The following is a 23,792-nucleotide window of genomic DNA, read 5'->3' on the forward strand; positions in this document are numbered from 1 at the left end:
AGCCACTGCGAGCTGAAACAGCTGCATTATTAAATATGCCAGTGTCCATTCAGCAGCAACTCCAAATAATAACAGTAGTTTAATACATTTTTCTGAAAACTGTTTTGTCCTGGTTTTATCTGCATTTATAAAGTGCACTTAGAAGCAGGCCCAACTTCATTAGAATTAATGAGTGTGCTTTCTATCTACTTCATCCTGCGATAACACAGCAGTGTTTAATTAATAACTGGACAGTTCTGTTGTTCAACAGCATTCTTAGTGATCTAAACAATTATTCCATCTGTTGCAGTCTGTTTTCTGTTAATTGCGACTTTGAATGCAGAGCTACACAAAGAGGTTTCAGAAAACTCCTTTTTGTACTTGGAAAAATACAGACAATGGCTCCCAACCGAAATTGACATTTCAGTGGGTAGTATAGAGTTTGCATAACTATCTAATCATAGGAGGACACTCTTAACAGAGGAGAATTTTTCTTTTTTAACTTTTATTTTAGTCTCTGATGTGTATAATTCAGATTTGGTCAAAAATGATGTCAAGTATTTTTTAAAAGAATTTCCAGAAACTCACAAAATATCTTATGTCTTTAGGAGTACTTGGCTCCAAATGTTGTATTTGACAGAATCAAGTAAAAAGCAAAGTATTTGGTGGGAAGCCATTCATGAAGTTTCAAAGGCTACTGATTCAAGGAGTCAGTGATAAATGGATCGGAACTAATTTTTAAAAAAACTTCTATTTTCTCTTCTAAAGACACCAGCAATTAAGTGGCCATTCTTCATGTGCGAGCCTGGTCTCTTGAGCCTTTTCAGGCTATACAACAATGGAGTGTATTATAACAACACGTGACCCAGTCCTCATCTGACATCCACAAACCCACACTTTCCAACAGAAATTACCGGGTAGTGACCAGGAGTGGGAACACTATCTAACTTTTCCCCTATCTAGCCCAGGGACACAGAGGATAACTGCGGTGCTCCCAATACCACCTCAGATGTGGTCAGTGACTTCTGCACAGATCTGGAATTGAAATTGGGGCCTTCTGGTCATAATGGCTCAGGAACACATTCTATGTTGCTTTAACCTTCTGAGCCATTGTGGCTGGGTACTTTTGACACCATCTCAAAAAGACAGGTGGACATGTGACCAAAAAGCAGCAAATTTGAAGGATTGTCTTATACTGTCTGCAAAAGTATGGACTCCTAGGAACAAGACTTTATAATACATACATAAAATCCTGGATACACCACATGTATACATTTGCTGCATCTCAAGCATATGCAAACGCATCTAGGAATTGCCATATTTATAACCCTTAGATTGTTTCTCTCTATAATTCTCTCTCTCTCTCTCCTCCCCACCCCATCCTGTATTTAATATTGTGAATCACATTGGCATACTATCTTACAGGTGGTGACAGTCTGCTGGTACCTCACCCAAGTGGCCATTCTTCACATGCGCGATTGGACAGTAGGCATGCTATTTGACTATGGGGGCCATCAAAGCAGGGGCCTGCTGTTGTTCAATAACCAAGCCATCAAACAAAAGCCTGCTGGATCTGATGAAGAATTTGACTTGACAATTAATGGAGATGGTCTGCACTAAGAGGTGGCATGAAACAACAGAAGAACATTGGAAAACCATGATTTTTTTTGAGCATTATCAGTATTACAGTCACATTCTCCCTCCGAATATTTTTTGAAAAGTACACATTAATTCACAAGGAAAAATATATTGGTCATTGGTGTCAAGCCCACTCAATCATTCAGGAGAGTACTGCAACAAAGATTTGAAAGTGAGTTCATCCTCATTTGTTGATGTAAAAGATTACCATGGGGTTGTGCATCCAAAAATGCACAATTTAGTTTTGAATTAGAGCCAAAATGTTTATCAGGTTTAAATTTAGAACCAATATTTGAGCCAGTTTATATCATGTAGAGACATGAAGTCCAAATACCTGCATATGAGCACCAGTCCCTCTCCCCCAATCTGTCAGCGATGCAACTGACATCAAAGAAGGAAGTACTAGCTTTAACTTGATCATTGATCATTGTTCCTGGGACCATCACAGTCCTGAGCTACAACTCAATCTATTCTCACAGTAACAGAGATATTAAGAATTTGAAGACTACTAGCAGAAATTAAGCAGCAGGGATCTCAAAAATATTGTATCTGGTTTCACTAAAATGGCTGCCATCAGACCAAAAACTCTGAGCAAACCAAGACCCTGAAAGATAGAGAGAACGCGTTTGTTTTGCTCCCTGAGCAGCCTTCTGGCAAACTGCTCTTTCAAGTCAATTTGTAATATTGCCGCTGTGAATGGCCTCCAACAACAAACAAGCATTTTGTGAAAACTGTAAGGACAGATGTGGGGCCAAAGGGAAGCTCTACTGGTAGCACTTTTCTTGAAATTGGAACCCCAGGAGCTTTTGATCTGGTTGTCCAAAGGCTATCTGAAAGTAAGGATCAACAAAACTGCTTGAAGGCTGCTCTCCTGGACAGACTGCCTAGATTATTTGAGACAAAGTAGTTTGAATATCTTTTTGTGACATTTATTCAGCTGGCACAGTTCCAGGATTTTGATTGACACTTTGGGATAACAAAATAGTGACAGTAAAACACTTTTTTTTTAACCTTTCAAAGCTTCTTCAGCAAATCACCCACTTGATCAAATATGATTTCCAGCACCAGGTCCTTTAAATGATTCCAAATTTTTTTGGTTACTAACTCAAAATTTAAAGAGTAACCTCAACAAATTCCATGGCCTAAATAGATATGATGATACCCCCTACGTAGATTACAGATGGCATTTCTAGGGTCTTAAGTGACTTTAGGGGCAAAGTATCATGTTGGATAAATAAGGTGGAGACACATGGAAGGATGGGCTTTTTGTTCCTTTTCTTTGTTTAGGGACCAGTATTGTCTCAGCACAGAGTTCTGGTGCAGCTACTATAGATTCACTAAAGTCTTTGATTTTGTTTAAACATTTCAACCAAATGAACCATTGCATTGATGACATCTTTGCTTTTCAAATTTACCATTGACATTGTGCAGCAAATTCATCCTGGAGGATGGTTCACTCCAGTGATAGAGGCAATTGGACTGAAATTCCTGTCTGGGCCCTTCCAGCACCTATTAAAAGAGAGGTGCCCATGATTTTTAAGGCCCCGGCCTATTCACACAACAGGCACACCCCCAGCAGAGCCTTGTGCTGGGAACCAGTGGCGGACAGGATCATAGCTGGAGGTTTCCAGCTTCTGCTGGCCGGCGTTGAGGCCTTCTGGGGGTAGGGGGAATTCCTAATTATACTTGCCTCTGTGCCTCCATGAATCTCTGTGTCCACAGAGGGTTCCAGCAAACATCCTATCGCCAAGCTTCTTCAGGCACCCCTCCATTTGGACATCCAATGGGCTGACATAGAGGAAACGGAGGCGGGAGGCCAAGAGTGACCCAAGCTGCCCTTTACCATTCTTACGCTGGGCCTGCATCTAGTCCAGGTGTAGGCCAAGTTGTAGTCCATTGGGGAACCCCTGGAAGTCCTGGGGCAGCGTAGTGACAGCTGAGGCCTGACGTAATGGCTTTCCATCCCCATATCCTCTTTGCTGCGCCTGGAAACGGAGCATTCCCCAGGTGCAATGAAGAGGAAAATCTCCTCTAATATCTTTCAACGTGGGCAGAGAACCAGAAGCAGATCTAGCACAAAGCCATATTCTGTTTAGAAGACAGGTCATGCAGGCATCAGCTATAGTTGTTGATAATTGGTCATCAGAAAAGTCTTACAGCATTTGGTATAATTTTGCTCTTGGAAAATTCTGGACACAAACCAAAATAAATCACAAGAACCATGGTGAAACAATCACTAAAACAAACTTTTAACCATGTGGGAACAGTAATGCGGTCCAATGGTCAGCAGAGGAAAGCAACTACTGTACCAACTGATGGTTTTATACAATGCAGAATGGAACAAACAGGTATGGTTCTTAGCTGAGAACATCTTAAAAGTCTGCTTCGATGGGTCAGTGAGTTTATCCGGTAAGTAGTTCAGCCATATAGATTGGAAAAGCACCAGACTTGATTCCCAGCCTGTGCTGAGTTAGCTGTTCTCAGCCAGGATGGTGGTAGAGGCTTTACAATTGGTCTGCATGCTCATGGGTTAGAGAGGGGAAAAATCACCCAGAGTTTCCACTTATGACTGCTAACCAGCAACCCTGCTGGAAGTGTATGAGAATGGATCTCAGGCGAGGACATGAGAAGGCTTGGCTATGATGGCTCTCAAAGTCAAATATCCAACCAACATTAACCATGAATGTTCATGTATAAATAACGGCCACTTTTGGGCAAGGTACCAAAGGGCAGATAATATTTATAGAACTGTAACCCAGCAAAGAGCTTACATATTCAGGAGAAGGGAGAAGATAAGTCTTAAAAGGATGGTGTGCCTCACAATCTTTGCAATAGATAGTGTAGGCTAATTCCTGCAGTATGTGGAGGCTGCTGAAATGAGGAAGAAGGAACTAAAGAAATGCCTCTTGGGCAGCATTTAGATGCACTTAGAAAAACATTTTGTACAATTAATGCACATTGTATTTCTCAGACACATGCCAGTCATGCATACAAGAAATGAGCATAATTCAATTTTTAAAAAATTAGTTGCAGGAAAAGGAGATGCAAACACTATTCTGCATTCAAAATGTAGTGCTGCACAGACACAGTGAAGATGTGAACAACACTGGTGGAAAGAACCTGAAACTATACATTACACAATAGAACCCCTGTATTGAAAAACCCGCCTGCAAAGGATAAAATGCACTTTCTATTCAAATCATTCCCATCAAGCAAGTTCTGTAGAATACATATAGAACTAATCCATGCTTGGGGAACTGCTCTATTTAAATTGATGTTTCTATTAATAGGATACCCATTAACAGGCTTTTACTGTATTAGGAAATATAATCCACATTGTAATTACAATCCTTGGTAGGTCACACTAAAGGACACAGCTGCGGTTAAAGGGGCAGTGACTAGTTCTATATTTCAACTATTTCATCTGATTAACATTAGCTCTAAATTATCCTCCTTGTTCCTTATAGGACCTAAGTTAAGCATACTCCATCTAAAGTTTCAAAAAGGCATTCTGTTTATCTTGGATGCCGGTACTCTAGAATCTGCCCTATTCACATTGCTGTCTGCATTTCATAGCCTGGCATCACACCAACTTTAATTCTTTGTCTGCAGACCTTCTGTGATGTCAAGTAAAGGTCTGTACAAGGCTGCAATGTAAAAAACTGGTAGTGGTACACCACTGGCAACATAGGAAAAAACACACCTTAACTCAGTGCCACCATAACTACTTCTTCTAAATTATAATTCTGCTTCTAAAGTCAGGACTGCCACATATGGCAATGTTATAATATAGCGCAGGACTCCCATCAAAGACTGTAAATCCTGTTCTACTGAGTCTAAATTTTTTTTTGGAATTACAAGTTGCACATGCAGATTGTCCCAGAGTGATCCTGAAGATTCACCTCAGGCATATCTTAGCCAAGGTAGTAATATAAAATGAATACAACCATTGTGCAGGTATTTTTCATTTAGGATATAGGGATATAGAACAGTGGAAGCTTACAGCACAAGAGGAGGCCATTCAGCTCATTAAGTCTGTGGCTGCTTTTTGCTAGAGAAATCTAAAAATTAATTGGGCTGTCCTGCTCTCTCCCCTGTACCTTACTCTGATTCAAATATTTATCCAGTTTTCCCTTAAAAGATACAATTGTCTCTGCCTCAACTACTCCCTGTGGCAAAGCATTCTGTGCTTCAACAACTCGGCGTAAAGAAATTAATTGTTGTGTTTTTTCCTAGTCCTCATAACTGCAGAACTGGCTGTGGCTGGGAGGGTAGGTGACTTGCTTGCAGTCCTCTGGTAATGAATCTTGCTTGAATTTTCCTTCTCTCTGCAAGGAGACGCCTAGTAACTCCCAACAACATGGGTGAGATTTAAAACTCAGTGATGAAGGGGAAGAGAGGAATTGTCTTCCCCCTCCCCCGCCACTACTACAAGGCATTGATGCTCTACCCTCATTTGCTAGTCTTTGTTTGGGAATAGTAGACCTAAATGTCTTCCACTAGGCAAAAGTAACTGTCTAACTTGTTCAGCAGGTTTATTTCTGTCAACAAAACATGATAAGGTTCTTTTAGTTACCACATAGTAGTTTGACTTAACTTGAACTTATGCTGAGGCTGCAGTACAGTTACCATGCCAAAAGAAACATGCAGTAATGCCAACTTAAAATATGTAATACGATTTCCACTAAAATCCAGATGTCTGTTTTCTCATTTTCTTCTCATTTCCAAAACTCTTCTCCCTCCCACCTAGGAGCCACAGTACATACCAAATGTAAGCAGTGTGTATGCTTCAGCCCGTGTCTCCAGTGGACCTTGTTTGTGTGTCTTTTCTATTGGATTTTATAATCACTACCAACAAGTCTTTAATCACATCTTTCATGTTTTGTTATTATTTCACTCATTCTAATCAAGCATTCAGATAAATCACACTTATGGGAAACAAGGGAATTTGCAGCTAGGCACTGACTCTTATTAAACTATCATTTCTTTTACTGGTCTCCCCATTTTCATTCAATCCGTTTGCTTATTTTGGGTAATTACTTGTCTTTTTAAATCTTTATCTCAAAGGGCTTGTAGTCAAGTGCTGGTATATTGTTTAGTTCTGTATTTTGGGTGTAGGGACACAATGGGGGAGAATTTCTGCAGGATTCTTTCACCGTGACTTCGGCAGAAACTCTAGAAAAACAACGTAAGCAGCAGTTTTCACCCATTTACACTGTTTCTCCAGAGATTCTGTGAATCTTCTGCTGCAGAACCCCACCAGAATTTTCAGCCGGATGCATACATCTGCTGTCATGACAATCCTCATGTATTCTTATATTGTCATGTTATCTCTATGTTTTTATGCTGGCAGTTGTGGTAAACAGCATATTGACTACACCATGTATTATGTGCTATTTTTCTGTGATTTGGCAATCTAGGATGGGCTCAATGGGTCTAATAGACTTTCCCTATTCCTAAACATTCTTATGTTCTTAAGAAGATGATATGGACTTTCCCAAATTACAAACTGGTGAGTAATTATCAGCTTGGCTCAGTTGGTAGAACTCTCACCTGAGTTATAAGATTGTGGGTTCAAGTCCCACTTCAGGGTCTGAGTACAGAACCTTGGTTGACACTCCAGTGCAATACTAAGGTGCCATCCTTCAGATGAGATGTTAAACTGAGGCACCCTTCAGATAAGATGCTAAACTGCTTGTTCCGGTGGTTTAGATGGATGTCACCATTCAAAGCAAGGAATTCTCCTAATGTACTTTCGCAACAAACAGCACCAAAAATTGATCATCCATCTAATTGCTGTTTGTTGGATCTTGTGTACAATGCTAAAACTTTAAAAGGAGCAAGATAATGCTTACAAGAAACAGTGATGGAAGTAAAATCCATAATAGTTTTTAAAAGGGAAGTGGATGATTATTTGAAAAGGGAAAATTATAGGTAACTTAGAGGGAAAGGCCAGCGAATGGATAGCTCTATCAAAGAGCCAGCAAAGACAAGAACGGCCAAATCAAATCCTTCTGCGCTGTAAAATTCTGTAACTGCAGAAAACATATCTATATTTTATATTAAAAATGTTGAGTTGTCTCAAGATTCTACCTGTGGCTGCTGCTGTGAATTTAACATTACCAACCCCAACCCCGATGAGCAAGATTTCAGCTTCCTCTTAACGCCGAATGAAATTTCAGTCCACCTTAATTTTGACCAACCCCCTGTCCCCTGCTGGATGCATCTCCCAACCCACCCACTGGCTGCCAGTTTCCCCTCACAAGCTACCCCATCCTACTTAATTTTCCCTTTTACGGTAACATATCTCCTCAACTGCAATTTTCATCCACAGCAACCCCTACCCTCCACTGATTACATTTCTTCTCCTTCGCTGTACCATACTTCAAGGTCTTTAGGAAGGATAGGGAAACTGGTAGAGAGGGAGGAGTAGCCTTAGTGGTTAATGATGACATCACCTCAATGATAAGAGAAAGGATATAACAAGAGGTAAGCAGGCAGTGGAGACTTTATGGGTAGAATTAATAAATGGAAAAGGATTTAAGACTGTAGTGGGAGTTGTGTATAGTCCCCCTGGTAGCAGCTGTGAAGTGGCAGAATGTATAAATGCACAGATTAGACAAGCATGTAGCAAAGGCAGAGGGGGGGATTTCAACTTTCATATTGTTTGGGATAAGCAGATGAGTTCATGTTAGAAAGGTAGCAAATTTCTTGAGTGTGTTCAGGACAGCTTTCTGCAACAATATGTCCTAGAACCAACAAAGGGGCAGGCCATATTAGATTTAATAATTAGTAATGAGCCAGATTTAGTTAACAGCCTAACAGTGTATGAACATTTATCTAATAGCGATCATGATATGATCGAGTTTAACGTTGTGTTTGAAAGGAAGAAACCTGTAACAGCTAGTAAGATTCTAAATCTAGGTAAGGCCGTCTTCAACAGCATGAGACAGAGCCTGTCCACAGTAAACTGGGTAAATCTGTTGATGGGTAAAACAACAGAAGATCAGTGGGAGATGTTCAAAAAAGAATTTAACGTGATACAGAACCAATTTATACCCCTAAGGGATAAGTGTTCTATGTACCAAAAAAAGCGATGGATTTCAAAAGAGGCAAAGGGCAACATAAAACTTAAAAGAAAAAGCATACAACAATGCAAAAAATAGCACAGATCCTGGCGAATGGGAGAGATATGAAAAACAGCAAAGGGTAACAAAACAGATAGTAATAGCGCAAAAAGGGAGTATGAAAAGAAACTTGCAAGGGATATCAAAATCACAGAAACTTTTACAATTATATTAGGAAAAAAAAGAGTGGTCAAGAGCAATGTGGGCCCCTTAAAAACTGATAATGGTGATATTGTAAATGAAAATAAGGAAATGGCGGACATGTTAAATAATTACTTTGCGTCAGTATTTGCAGTAGAGGAAGAGCATGCCGGACACCCCAAGGAAACTAATTTTGAATCAGGGATGGGTCACACCATAGTTAACGTAAGCAAATTAACAGTAATGAAGAAAATAATGGCACTAAAGAGTGACAAATCCCGAGGACCAGATGGTTTCCATCCCAGGGTTTAAAAGGAAGTAGGTGAGAACATTGCAGATGCCCTAACTATAATCTTGCAAAGTTCACTCGATTCAGGAACTGTTCCTTTAGATTGGAAAATTACACATGTCGCTCCACTATTTAAAAAAGGCAAGAGGGGAAACCAGGGAATTAAAGACCAGTTAGCCTAACATCTGTTGTTGGGAAATTACTAGAGTCTATAAATTAAGGATAGAGTGACTGAACATCTTGAAAATTTTCAGTTGATCAGAGAGAGCCAACATGGATTTGTAAAGGGTAGGCCATGCCTGATGGACCTGACTGAATGTTTTGAAGTAGTGGACAGGGGAATGTCTATGGATGTTGTTTATATGGATTTCCAGAAGGCATTCGATAAAGTCCCTCATAAGAGACTGTTAGCTAAAGTTGAAGTTCATGGAATTGAGGGCAAATTATTGACCTGGTTGGGATGTGACTAGTGGTGTCCCTCAGGGATCTGTGTTGGGCCCTCAACTATTCACTATTTATTAACGACTTAGATGACAGGATAGAGAACCACATATCCAAGTTTGCCGATGACACTAAGATAGGCAGCATTGTAAGCAGTGTAAATGGAAGCATAAAATTACAGACAGATATTAATAGCTTAAGTGAATGGGCAAAACTGTGGCAAATGTAGATTTCAATGTAGGCAAATGAGAGGTCATCCACTTTGGACCAAAAAAGGATCGATCAGAGTACTTTTTAGATGGTGAAAAGCTCGAAAAATGGAGATCCCAAGAGACTTAGGGTTCCATGAATAGATCATTAAAATGTCATGGACAGGTAAAGAAAATAATCAAAAAGGCTAATGGAATGCTGGCCTTTATATCTAGAGGACTAGAATACAAGGGGGTAGAAGTTATGCTACAGCTATGCAAAGCCCTGGTTAGACCACACCTGGAGTACTGTGTTCAGTTCTGGGGACCGCACCTCAGGAGGGATATATTGGCCTTGGAGGGAGTACAGCGTAAATTTACTAGAATGATACCTGGACTCCAAAGGTTAAATTACAAGGAGATTTTACACAAACTAAGGATGTATTCCCTGGAATTTAGAAGATTAGGGGGTGATTTGGAAATTTTTCAAGATATTAAGGGGAACTGATAGGGTAGATAGAGAGAAACTATTTCCACTGGTTGGGGAGTCTAGGACTAGGGGACATAGCCTAAAAATTAGAGCCAGGACTTTCAGGAGTGAAATTAGGAAACACTTCTACACGCAAAGTTTGGAACTCTCTTCCGCAAACTGCAGTTGTTGCTAGCTCAATTGTTAATTTTAAATCTGAGATTAATAGATATTTGTTAACCAAAGGTATTAAGGGATATGGGGCTATGGCGGGTATATGGAGTTAGGTCACAGATCAGCCATGATCTCACTGAATGGTGGAAGAGGCTCGAGGGGCTAGATGTCCTACTCCTGTTCCTATGTTCCCTGTGGATCTGAATTCCCCTTCCTTAGCACTCTCTTCCTTGTCCCCTCTCCTCTCTTCTTTTCTCACTCTCTCCTCCCTCCCCCTCCTGTCCCCTTCTCTTGTCCCTTCCCCTACTTCCTACTTTTTCCCCTCCCCACCGAACCCTCCTTTCCCCCCACTTGCCTTCCCTGCCTCCCACTCTCCATTCTATTGCTTTCTCTTCCTCCACCTTTTCCTCTCTCTACTTCCCCACATTAGTTCCATTATTCCCCATCCTCCAACACTGCTTTATCTGAAAAATTCAAATTGATCTTGACTATCCATGTGCAACAGGAGATTATAGTTATATATTAAATTTAGTACATGACTGAAAACTTTTATGTTGACCATACCCCTATGGGCAAACTTGTGATACTGCCTGTAGTACCAGTTACGTCTGTAGGTGGTGCTGTGCTAGAAGCTTTTAATATCAAGAGTGTTGCACCCTCACTGAGCCTGGTGTCCCACACAGCAGAAGAGATTGTAATGGTCACATTTAAAATTGTATTTCTTTCTCTAAAAGGTAAAGGTAAGCTGCGTTAGTGAAATAATTTCAGTAAGTTGTTGTGCAACACCAGACTCCAGCCACCTCTCTGCACCTTAACACCCTTTTGGTTCCATTAGAAGAACTGCTAACATTCTCCATTTCCATATCATTTTACAAATGTAAGGAATCTTACAACACCAGGTTATAGTCCAACAGTTTTATTTGAAAATCACAAGCTTTCGGAGGCTTTCTCCTTCGTCAGGTGTGTGTGGGATTCCTTGAAAGTTACCGCATATATAGTCAGAGAACAATGCTTGGTGATTACAGATAATCTTTCCAACTGCTCGTTATCAAGGCAATCAAAGGAATTGAATAGTGTTCAGACAGAGAGACATTAGATACAAGACTACTGAATATACAAACGGCCAGAACCAAAGACACAGAGAGAGAAACATCCGAAAGGAAGAGAAAGAGAGAGACCAGTTGTATTAAAAACAGATAACTTTTTTTTCGCCACCCAACCTCAAACAGCAACCCAACCTCAAACAGACCATCGTTCACAGCAAATTACCCAGTTTTCAGGAGAACAGCGTCCGCGACACCACACAACCCTGCCACGGCAACCTCTGCAAGACATGCCAGATCATCGACACAGATACCACCATCACACAAGAGGACACCACCCACCAGGTACATGGTTCATACTCCTGTGACTCGGCCAACGTTGTCTACCTCATATGTTGCAGGAAAGGATGCCCCGGAGCATGGTACATTGGCGAGACCATGCAGACACTGCGACAACGGATGAACGGACACCGCGCAACAATCGCCAGACAGGAGGGTTCCCTCCCAGTCGGGGTACACTTCAGCAGTCAAGGACATTCAGCCACCGATCTTCGGGTAAGTGTTCTTCAAGGCGGCCTTCGAGACACACGACAACGCAAAATCGTCGAGCAGAAATTGATAGCCAAGTTCCGCACCCATGAGGACGGCCTCAACCGGGATCTTGGGTTCATGTCACGCTACACGTAACCCCACCAGCGAAAAAAAGTTATCTGTTTTTAATACAACTGGTCTCTCTCTCTTCCTTTCAGATGTTTCTCTCTCTCTCTCTCTCTCTCTGTCTTTGGTTCTGGCCATTTGTATATTCAGTAGTATTATATCTAATGTCTCTCTGTCTGAACACTATTCAATTCCTTTGATTGCCTTGATAACAGGCAGTTGGAAAAATTATCTGTAATCACCAAGCATTGTTCTCTGACTATATATGCGGTAACTTTCAAGGAATCCCACACTCACCTGACGAAGGAGAAAGCCTCCGAAAGCTTGTGATTTTCAAATAAAACTGTTGGACTATAACATGGTGTTGTAAGATTCCTTACATTTGTACACCCCAGTCCATCACCGGCATCTCCACATCATCACATCATTTTACCTCAGCTACTCAAAAATCAGCACGTCATCTTCAGCCAAATTGCTCCTTTTGTAACAACCTCCACGCGTTAAAACCAAGATCTCTCTAGACGTTTCACACTTGATGTGCCGCTGAGTTTGCATTTGAATCACGTGCAAAATACTCATTCATTTGTTTTCCAAACCACCACCAATTATTAGAATCTTACAGCCCAAGTGGCAAACATGTGCATTCCCTATCACACATCAACAACGATAATAACTTGGGCTCCTAGCATGAAAGAAGACTTTCACCATTATACTCCCCAGCACCAATCAGTGTTACAGATCCTAGCCCCATCACAACCCCCATCCCCTCGCAGCAGTGTGAAGTAGGGTTGCCAACCTTCCAGGATTGTTCTGGAGTCTCCTAGATTAATCTATGTGAACAACCCAGGAGAAAAATTATAGGGGCATTAAAAAAAAATGTTTTTTTTCCCCATTTCCTTTGAACACTTTTGTTTATTAGTTAAAAATACTGGAGATGAGAAAAAAAGACTTTGACTGGAAGGAGCAGTTGGAGGCAGGAGGTCAAGTGATGAAACCTCCTAGAATACGTCCAACCAGAGTTGGCAACCCTAGTGTGGGGGGGGGGGGGGGGAGGCAAAGTTTAACCTACATCAAACCCTCCCCTCCCCAACTGAAATTTCAGGGTGTGGTGAGATGGAAGGTTCAGCTGCACCTCCCCTCAGATGCAAATCTGAGCTGCCCTTCTCTGCTGAGATAATTTCCCTGCCTTTGTTCTCTCTATTCCCCATCTTTCCCACTCCTTTCCCCATCTCCTTTCTCTCCGGTCACCACCATCATCCTCCTCCTCCTCCTCCTCCTCCTCTCATCCTATTCCCTCTCTCCCTCCCTCCCCCCGCCCTTGCTGGGTCCAATTATTCCCCCACCTTCCAACCCTACTTAACCTGAATATTGTACTTGGTCTTAACTCCCTATGTGCAATGCCATGAGAGGTCGACTAGTTCAAGGAAAAGAATAACAATGCCACTTACTTTTCAATTACATCCTCTTTCTCCTTTGCGGCATCTGCATGGCTCCATTCCATTCGCCGTTTCTCCATTTCGACTGTCTCCAAACTCATTTGCAGTTCACGCATGTTGTTCTCCAGCTCCCTAATCTGTTTTGTATGTGCTTCCTTTGCAGTAGCAAGCTTTGCATCTCTCTCACGAGCAAAGCGATCCAACTCACAATGTCTAAAGAAATATTAGACCTTTTAATTTGCTTTTAACATAATAAAGCAGTTATTAAAATCAGAAGTTTTACTTCATCTTGAACAATTTGCCCACTAGTATTGGAAATATCTCCTATTTTGTCCAGTGATAATATCAAGTTCCTATAGGAATTCAAACTCTCCCATGTTGTTTGAATAATACATCTCAACAGCAACCACAGAAAAATACCACCTCTATAAACCATTTTTTTCTCCAAAAAATGGCTGTCAAATTAGCACCAATTAATGCTGAATATGAAAGTAATTTGTGTTGTAGATTCATACAAATTAGAAACCCGTATTGAATGCCTCAAACTTGTTTTAATATGGATTCTGAACAACTTTCAGAGCAAATACATCAATGCCCTTTGTCTAGGTTGGGCTAATGGCTTGTTCTCCTTCGCCATTCACTCCAACGTTACGTCACTATCAAAATATGTCAAATGGTTTGCAGTGTAATTTATTAAAAGCAATGTCACGAAGCAGGTGCCTTGCAAGTGATGCCCCATAAGTGATGCTTTGAAAAAGGATCAGCAGCATAATGATTCTGAGACTTTAAAGTCCAAATTGTGAACGGAAACCCAAAAGATTTTAGTTGAGCCATAAAAACCATCAACGTTCTGGATTTGATCCCTGAGCTGAGTTCGCAGATCTCAGCAGGGTGGCGACATGGGGACAACAAATGGCTTCAGCGATTCTGGGTTTGGGGGGAGGGGCCGAGGGGGAGGGACAAGAGGGAAAATCATCCCAGATTCCAGCTCCTGATCACAAACCAGTAATTCCTACTAGAAGAGGGTGAGGACTGCACTAGGTTCAGCTGTGTCGTGCCCACCACTTGAGTAGTCCGTTAACATTGACTGACTAGACTCACAAATGAAAAATGGCGACTCGGGTGAGATACTGGAACAGGTGCCCATGGAATAGTACTCCAGGAAGAAGACAACTCCTACAGAAGGAAAAGAGAGAGAAGAGGAGAAAATTGACAGGAAAAGGAAGGAACAAAACACTCAAAATCTGTCTTAATTTAAGAATAGAAGATTGAGAGAGAGTGTGGTCTTTTAAGATGGTCTTATAGTTTCGGATAATCCACGTGATCAAGCTCACAACAACAAATTGTCTTCAATGACTACTAGCAGCACTGCCAAATACAGAAAGAGTGTTATTACCTCAGTCCGGGAACAGAAATATAGTGACTTCAACGTGCTATCCTCCAGCGTCTGTACTGCCAGACCCCAGTTATGCTACCTATTTTTATACCCAAGTAGTTGATATTTCAGGAAATGTAGTTGTCTTGACCCCATCCTCAACCTCTGCTTATTCAGGGCAATGCTTGTACATCTGTGTGTTAATTCCCAATTTCATCGTCGTTTCAAAAAAAAAATTGAAACATTTAATTTTTCCTATCAAAAGCAAAAAGCACAGTAGTATAAAGTTGTAAATTTGTACGTTCTTTAATGGTCATGTTGCTGACGACAGGGTCTATGCTATAGAGAGCATAATTGACGTCTTTAAAATTTTAGAAAATTTGGAAAATTCAGAAGTAAACAGGCCATTTAACTTATACTGTAATCGCAGAAGATTACAACAGCATGCGTTATAGCGCCTTTAATAGTAAAACATCCCAAAGTGCTTCACAGGAGCGATTATCAAACAAACGTTGACACCGAGCCACATAAGGAGATATTAGGACAGGTGATCAAAAGTTTGGTCAAAGAGGTGGGTTTTAAGGAGCGTCTTAAAGGAGGAGAGAGAGGTAGAGAGCGGAGAGGTTTAGGGAGGATATTCCAAGGTTTAGGGCCTATGCAGCTGAAGGCACAGCCAGCAATGGTGGAGCGATTAAAATCGGGGATACGCAAGAGACAAGAATTGGAGGAGTGCAGAGATCTCGGAGGGTTGTAGGGCTGCAGGAGGTTACAGAGATATGGAGGGACGGGGCCACGGTGGGATTTGAAAACAAGGATGAGAATTTTAAAATTGATGTGTTCCCGGACTGGGAGCCAATGTAGGTCAGCGATCAAAGGGATGATGGGTGAATGGAACTTGGTGCGAGCCTTAAGCAAGACTAGAAACAGCAAGAATCTTTTTACACAGATTAGCAATTACATAGAATAAACATCCATCAAAATGGTCAATGCCATGTCAATTATTTTATTTCTAAAGAAGCTAGATGAATGCTTGGGATTCAAAAATGGGAATGAAGGTTATTAGAATCAATAGAGACATAAATGATCAAAAATTCTGTGGAACACCATGACTTTCATGCTGTAGGGACTATGGAAATGTCACTGATGGAATGAAATTGTTCAGGATTGAATCATATTGATTGTAATGATACACTGACATCCAGAGAAGATAGACTGTTCTCTTCATTCGTTGAACGATGAACTGTCTCTTATACACTATAGGAGTATAGCCTAACTTGATAGGTTCTAAGTAAACCATACGTTGAGCAGTCAACTATCACCCCTCTCCCCAGCAGTTAAATAGCTGGACAATACTTACCATCAAAAGGCATCTGCATCTATGGAACTATACCCCAATAAAGAGGGGAACGAAGGGGAGAAAATTAGTGCAGAAAAGAAAAAGATATCCTGCTAAGTTATCTCTGGAGTCAGGGAGAAATTTCACACAGCTTTGTCTTCTTGAAAGCATGTTCTCTGGTTTTTTACCTGCCTTGAGATCTCAAACAAATTGGAGAGAGTTCATGGCAGTGTAAGTGGGCTCAATAGCCTGAATTGCCTTTCTTTAATACAGATGTTCTTATGTACCCATACTACACCAATGCATCCACTGCTCTTAAAGAAAGGCTCCATAAAAAAGGCCTGAAGCTGGGATTACTGCAATGAGTATGTTAGGATTTTTGACCATTTTGCCATGGAATGGATTTGGGAATGAGTTGTATTGAAGTTATTGTGTTTAAATTAAAGTGTGTACATGAAGTGTTGAAATCTAGCAGGCAGAGAGCTGGAGGCAGAAAGAAATGTGTAGTCAACTTGACCAGCCAACTATCCTTACTATCTACCATAATGACCAGGGACAATAGGTGATTCATTATCCTGTTTCAGACTGCCAATGGGCATTCACATCTGAGATTGGGTAGGACAGAAGTCTACTGAGAATCTACTCTTCGGGAGGGGGAAGCTTGATTTAATTGACAGGCCTACCGACCAATTCTTTTTCAGGAGACAAGATGGAGGATAACACCCCCTCTCTAACTTCCTGTAACTACAGGGGAAGAAAGGACAAAGGAACACATATGAAGCCGGTCAGTTTCAACAAAGGCACGACACCACACAACCCTGCCACGGTAACCTCTGCAAGACATGCCAGATCATCGACACAGATACCACCATCACACGAGAGGACACCACCCACCAGGTGCATGGTTCATACTCCTGTGACTCGGCCAACGTTGTCTACCTCATACGTTGCAGGAAAGGATGCCCCAGAGCATGGTACATTGGCGAGACCATGCAGACGCTGCGATAACGGATGAACGGACACCATGCAACAATCGCCAAACAGGAGGGTTCCCTCCCAGTCGGGGAACACTTCAGCAGTCATGGACATTCATCCACCGACCTTCGGGTAAGCGTACTCCAAGGCGGCCTTCGAGACACACGACAACGCAAAATCGTAGAGCAGAAATTGATAGCCAAGTTCCGCACCCATGAGGACGGCCTCAACCGGGATCTTGGGTTCATGTCACGCTACACGTTACCCCACCAGCGATCAAATGTTATCTGTTTTTAATATAACGGGTCAGTTGCTGTCTTTTCTATGTTTCTACCTCTCTATCTCTGTTTTTTTTTGTTTGTTGTTTTTTTTTTGGTGATTTGTATATTCTGAGACCTTGCAGGTAACACCTGTCTGTCTGCACACTGATTGCCTTGGCAACGGGCAGTTGAAAAAACTGTCTGTAATCACCAAGCATTGTTCTGTGAATTATAAATGCGATTTCATTTCGAGGATTTCATTTCGTTCACCTGAGGAAGGAGGAAGCCTCCGAAAGCTTGTGAATTTAAAATAAAATTGCTGGACTATAACTTGGTGTTGTAAAATTGTTTACAATTGTCAACCCCAGTCCATCACCGGCATCTCCACATCATCAACAAAGGCTGTAAGAGGCAATCCGTGGCTTGCTGAAAATTAAGAAATAGTCTGTAAATTTTTACAGCTAAGGGTTGACCAGAAAGAAAAAGTTTTCTTGTTTTATCAGTTATGGGAAGAGAAATAGAAGTTAATAAAAACAATTTGGAAAAACTATCCTGTTCAGTCACGTCTTTCCTGGAAAATAACTGATTTTACCTAGCCTGCTAGAGTGTTTTATCAGTCCTCCCTGCTGAAAGGTTGGAGGATGTACATGAGGACATGTGCAAAACACATGCACCTGGAACTTACTCAGGAGTTCTCCAATAGGAGATTGTCAGAACCCCTAGAGAAACTAAGTAAATGGAAAAGGCCGTCGTTTCTCCAGGGTTTTCACCTATTTTCCACTGAAGTTACAACGGGAGATCAGGAGAACTGCGTGGAAATTCTCCCCCAAGTTATCTAATTCGTACAATAAAGGGCCTGTATTGTTACATCCCCCAAGTTACACCATCATATATGCAGACATTGGACAGTGAAAGTTAACTCAGGAACGCCAGAGACAAGGGCCCAGAAAGACAGGAGCTTGCATTTCTGGGCGTGTGGAGGGCACAGGTATAATCCCTGCGCCAGAATGGAGGTCTGAGGAGCTCCAGATATTGGGGGTGATGGTGGGTGTCGTGGAGGCAGGGGGAAGGGGAGGCTCCACACTCAGGTAGGTTTACTTATCTGCGCTGGCTGCCTCAGGGGAAACCAATCTTGCAGCGGAGACCTCAAGCAGATGTTAGACCCCTTATTTGCTTATGCTACAGACACGGTTAAAGGACGTCCAGCGTTTGTCCTTACCCAATATAGCGGGCACCGCAATTCTGGCCAGAAGCATGCATGTGCTTCCTGCCCGCCATTTTGGGGCCTTCAGTGTCCTGAAGAATAGGCACTGTGTAATGCAATTTCTAGGCCTAGAGATCCATTTACAGCAGCGACCAGTGCCACTGAACTCAAAAGAATATCTAAAGCCGACCCGAAATTTATAACATAGATGTCTTTATGAACCCCTCACCATTCCGGGTACAGTAGCATAGTGGTTATGTTACTGGACTAGTAATCCAGAGGCCTGGACTAATAATCTGGAGTTCATAACTTGGTAGGTGAGGAATTTAAATTCAATTAATTAAATAAAATCTGGAATAAAAAAAAACTAGTAACAGTAATGGTGGCCATGAAACTACGATTGTCGTAAATATCCATCTGGTTCACTAATGTCCTTTAGGGAAGGAAACCTGCTGACCTTACCCGGTCTGGCCTATGTGTGACTCAAGACCCACATGGTTGATTCTCTGGTGTACTCAGTTGTACAATCTCGCTACAAAAAGTCATAAGAAGAATAAAACCGGACGGACAACCTGGCATCGGACCACTAGGCAACGGATACGACAAAGGCAAACCAAGCTCAGTTGACCCTGCAAAGTCCTCCTCACTAACATCTGGGGACTTGTGCCAAAATTGGGAGAGCTGTCCCACAGACTAGTCAAGCGACAGCCTGACATAGCCATACACACAGAATCATACCTTTCAACCAAAGTCCCAGACTCTTCCATTACCATCCCTGGGTATGTCCTGTCCCACCAGCAGGACAGAGCCACCAGAGGTGGCAGTACAGTGATATACAGTCAGGAGGGAGTGGCCCTGGGAGTCCTCAACATTGACTCCAGACCCCATGAAATCTCATGGCATCAGGTCAAACATGGGCAAGGAAACTTCCTGCTGATTACCACCTACCACCCTCCCTCAGCTGATGAATCAGTCCTTCTCCATGTTGAGCATCACTTGGAGGAAGCACTGAGGGTAGCAAAGGCACAGAATGTACTCTGGGTGGGAGACTTCAATGTCCATCACCAAGAGTGGCTCGACAGCACCACTACTAACTGAGTTGGCCAAGTCCTGAAGGACATAACTGCCAGACTGGGCCTGCGGCAGGCGGTGAGCCAACCAACACAAGGGAAAAACCGACTTGAACTCGTCCTCACCAATCTACCTGTCGCAGATGCACCTTCCATGACTGTGCGGTGGTCAATCCTACCATCACTGTCAGTGTGGAGACGATGTTCCATCTCAAAACTGAGTACACCATCCAACGTGTTCTGTGGCACTACGACTGTGCTAAATGGGAATAGATTCAGAACAGATCTAGTAGCTCAAAACTGGGAATCCATGAGGCGCTGTGGGCCATCACAATCTGTAACCTCATGGCCCGGCATATTCCTCACTCTACCATTACCAACAAGCCAGGGGATCAACCCTGGTTCAATGAGGAGTGTAGAAGAGCATGCCAGGAGCAGCACCAGGCACACCTAAAAATGAGGTGCCAACCTGGTGAAGCTACAACACAGGACTACATGCATGCTAAATAGCAGAAGCAACATGCTATAGACAGAGCTAAGCGATTCCACAACCAACAGATCAGATCAAAGCTCTGCAGTCCTGCCACATCCAGTCGTGAATGGTGGTGGACAATTAAACAACCAATTAAACAATGGAGGAGGAGGTTCTGAAAACATCCCATCATCAATGATGGCAGAGTACAGCACGTGAGTGCAAAAGACAAGGCTGAAGCATTTGGAACCATCTTCAACCAGAAGTGCTGAGTGGATGATCCAACTTGGCCTCCTCCCGATATCCCCACCATCACAGAAGCCAGTCTTCAGCCAATTCAATTCACTCCATGTGATATCAAGAAACGGCTGAGTGCACTGGATACAACAAAGGCTATGGGCCCCGACAACATCCCGGCTGTAGTGCTGAAGACTTGTGCTCCAGAACTGGCTGTGCCTCTAGCCAAACTGTTCCAGTATAGCTACAACACTGGCATCTACCCGACAATGTGGAAAACTCCCCAGGTTTGTCCTGTCCACAAAAAGCAGGACAAATCCAATCCGGCCAATTACCGCCCCATCAGTCTACTCTCAATCATCAACAAAGTGATGGAAAGTGTCGTCGACAGTGCTATCAAATGGCACTTACTCATCAATAATCTGCTCACCGATGCTCAGTTTGGGTTCTGCCAGGACCACTCGGCTCCAAACCTCATTACAGCCTTGGTCCAAACATGGACAAAAGAGCTGAATTCCAGAGGTGAGGTGAGAGTGACTGCCCTTGACATCAAGGCAGCATTTGACTGAGTATGGGACCAAGGAGCCCTAAAATTGAAGTCAAGGGAATCAGGGGGAAAACTCTCCAGTGGCTGGAGTCATACCTAGCACAAAGGAAGATGGTAGTGGTTGTTGGAGGCCAATCATCTCAGCCCCAGGACATTGCTGCAGGAGATCCTCAGGGCAGTGTCCTTGGCCCAACCATCTTCAGCTGCTTCATCAATGACCTTACCTCCATCATAAGGTCAGAAATGGGGATGTTCGCTGATGATTGCACAGTATTCAGTTCCACTCGCATCCCTTCAGATAATGGAGCAGTCCGTGCCTGCATGCAGCAAGACCTGGACAACATCCAGGCTTGCGCTGATAAGTGGCAAGTAACAGTCATGCCAGACAAGTACCAGACAATGACCATCTCCAACAAGAGAGAGTCTAACCACCTACACTTGACATTCAACAGCATTACCATCGCCAAATCCCCCACCATCAACACGGGGGTCACCATTGACCAGAAACTTAACTGGACCAGCCACACAAATACTGTGGCTACAAGAACAGGTCAGAGGCTGGGTATTCTGTGGCAAGTGACTCACCTCCTGACTCCCCAAAGCCTTCCACCATCCACAAGGCACAAGTCAGGAGTGTGATGGAATATTCTCCACTTGCCTGGATGTGTGCAGCTCCATCCACACTCAAGAAGCTCGACACCATCCAGGACAAAGCAGCCCATTTGATTGGCACCCCAACCAGCACCCTAAACATTCACTCCCTTCACCACCGGCGCAACATGGCTGCAGTGTGTACCATCCACAGGATGCACTGCAGCAACCCCCCCATGCTTCTTCGACAGAACCTCCCTAACCCACGACCTCTACTACCTAGAAGGACAAGGGCAGCAGGCACATGTGAACAACACCACCTGCACGTTCCCCTCCAAGTCACTCACCATCCCGACTTGGAAATCTATCGCCGTTCCTTCATCGTCGCTGGGTCAAAATCCTGGAACTCCCTACGGACTGCAGCAGTTCAAGGCGGCGGCTCACCACCACCTTCTCAAGAACAATTAGGGATGGGCAATAAATGCTGGCCTTGCCAGCGACACCCACATCCCATGAACGAAAAAAAAAAAATCCCAATACATCCACTCCTCTAATTATTGACTCTGTATAGAGAATTTGAAGTCTGGAATATATTCTCATGTTTGTCCGGTGCGGACTCGATGGGCTGAATGGCCTCCTTCCATGCTGTAACTTTTCTATGATTATATGATTCTATGTGCCACTTGTACTTTTCTTAATTAGGCTCAATAGGCATCCACGTACTTACAGCATTAGTTACACTAAATCAATGTGCCAGCTGCCAACATGAGAAAACTCACATTTTTGAATGCACCAGAGGACAAGCCACAAAAATTGAATCGGAGGTTATCAAAAAAAAGTAAATAAATTTACTGGAAACATCTGTGATGATAAGAGTTTTTGTCCTACGAGACAAGTATTACATAAATCATTTTAAATTTGTGACACTGTCAAAGTAGAGTCCAAGTGCCTCTTGCAACATTGTAATGGAAAACAGCAGACAGTGGCCAGGATTTTCTGTTCCCACATTCCTAATATATCGGGGGCACATATTGGGAGCGTGTATCGGGAAATGCAGCAACTCAGCCCGTGATTTTCTGATTATATAATGCAGAATATCCTTATACCCACTGCTGGCATGAGCCAGAAACATTGAAGCAGAAAATCCTGGCAGTATTTCTGTGGGAAAGAAGCAAATGCCTGTCTTCAAAAACCAATCAACTTAAAGTTGCCTTGATGGTTAGGACAGTTTTTTGAAATGTTAATAAATGTGGCTGAGAGACGGAGTTGTGATTTTCAGTTGTGATCTGGTATGAAGGCTAATCTGGAAGGCTAATCTGAAGAGAAATCGTGGGCTTTCAAACCATTACTGTACTACCTCTCCTACCCATTGTTTGTTTATTGCAAAGTAGCTGTAACATGAAAAAAAACTAATGACATAAAAACGCTTGTAAAAAGCAGAATAATGCAGATGTTGGAAGTCTGAAACTACCTCCTTTGGTAGTATTTTCAGCAAGCTTCTCCAGATCACTGCATGACATTAAAATCTGATCAAAATAAACTTTACAGAAGTATTTAGTGAATGGTGTATAACTTATTTAGAAAATCAACACCTGGGGGTAAATTTTAACTCCACGAACGGGTGGGTTGGGAGTGGGAGGGAAGGTAAAAATCGTAAAAAAATAAAACCCGACCCCAAAACGCCTCCAACCTGCCCACGTCAGTGCTGGGACCACTGCTTTTCTTGATATATATTAATGACTTGGACTTTGGTGTACAGGGAAAAAGTTCAAAATTTGCAGATGACACAAAACTTGGAAGGGTAGTAAACAGTGAGGAGGATAGTGATAGACTTCAAGAGGATATAGACAAGCTGGTGGCATGGACACGTGGCAGATGAAATTTAACACAGAAAAATGCGAAGTGATACATTTCAGTAGGAAGAACGAGGAGAGGCAATACAAACTAGAGACCATAAGAGATAGGAGCAGGAGCAGGACATTCGGCCCATCGAGCCTGCTCCGCCATTCAATGAGATCATGGCTGATCTGATTTTTACCTCAACTCCACTTTCCTGCCTTTTCCCCATATCCTTTGACTCCCTTGCTGATCAAAAATTTGTCTAACTCAGCCTTGAATGTATTCAATGACTCAGCCTCCACAG

General features: G+C 42.5%; 1 protein-coding gene across 2 annotated transcripts in view; it reads right to left on the bottom strand.

Annotated features, from left to right (window-relative positions):
• Positions 1 to 23,792, bottom strand: part of ccdc57 (coiled-coil domain containing 57) — a 141,249-nt gene that overhangs the window by 61,792 nt on the left and 55,665 nt on the right. For both annotated transcript variants that reach the window (XM_068004164.1, XM_068004163.1), the window contains exon 7: positions 13,595 to 13,795. In XM_068004164.1, coding sequence (XP_067860265.1) covers positions 13,595 to 13,795 — 201 coding nt within the window. The remainder of the gene's footprint in view (positions 1 to 13,594; positions 13,796 to 23,792) is intronic.

The sequence above is a fragment of the Heptranchias perlo genome, chromosome 23 (assembly GCF_035084215.1).
Source record: "Heptranchias perlo isolate sHepPer1 chromosome 23, sHepPer1.hap1, whole genome shotgun sequence".
Taxonomy (NCBI): Eukaryota; Metazoa; Chordata; class Chondrichthyes; order Hexanchiformes; family Hexanchidae; genus Heptranchias; species Heptranchias perlo.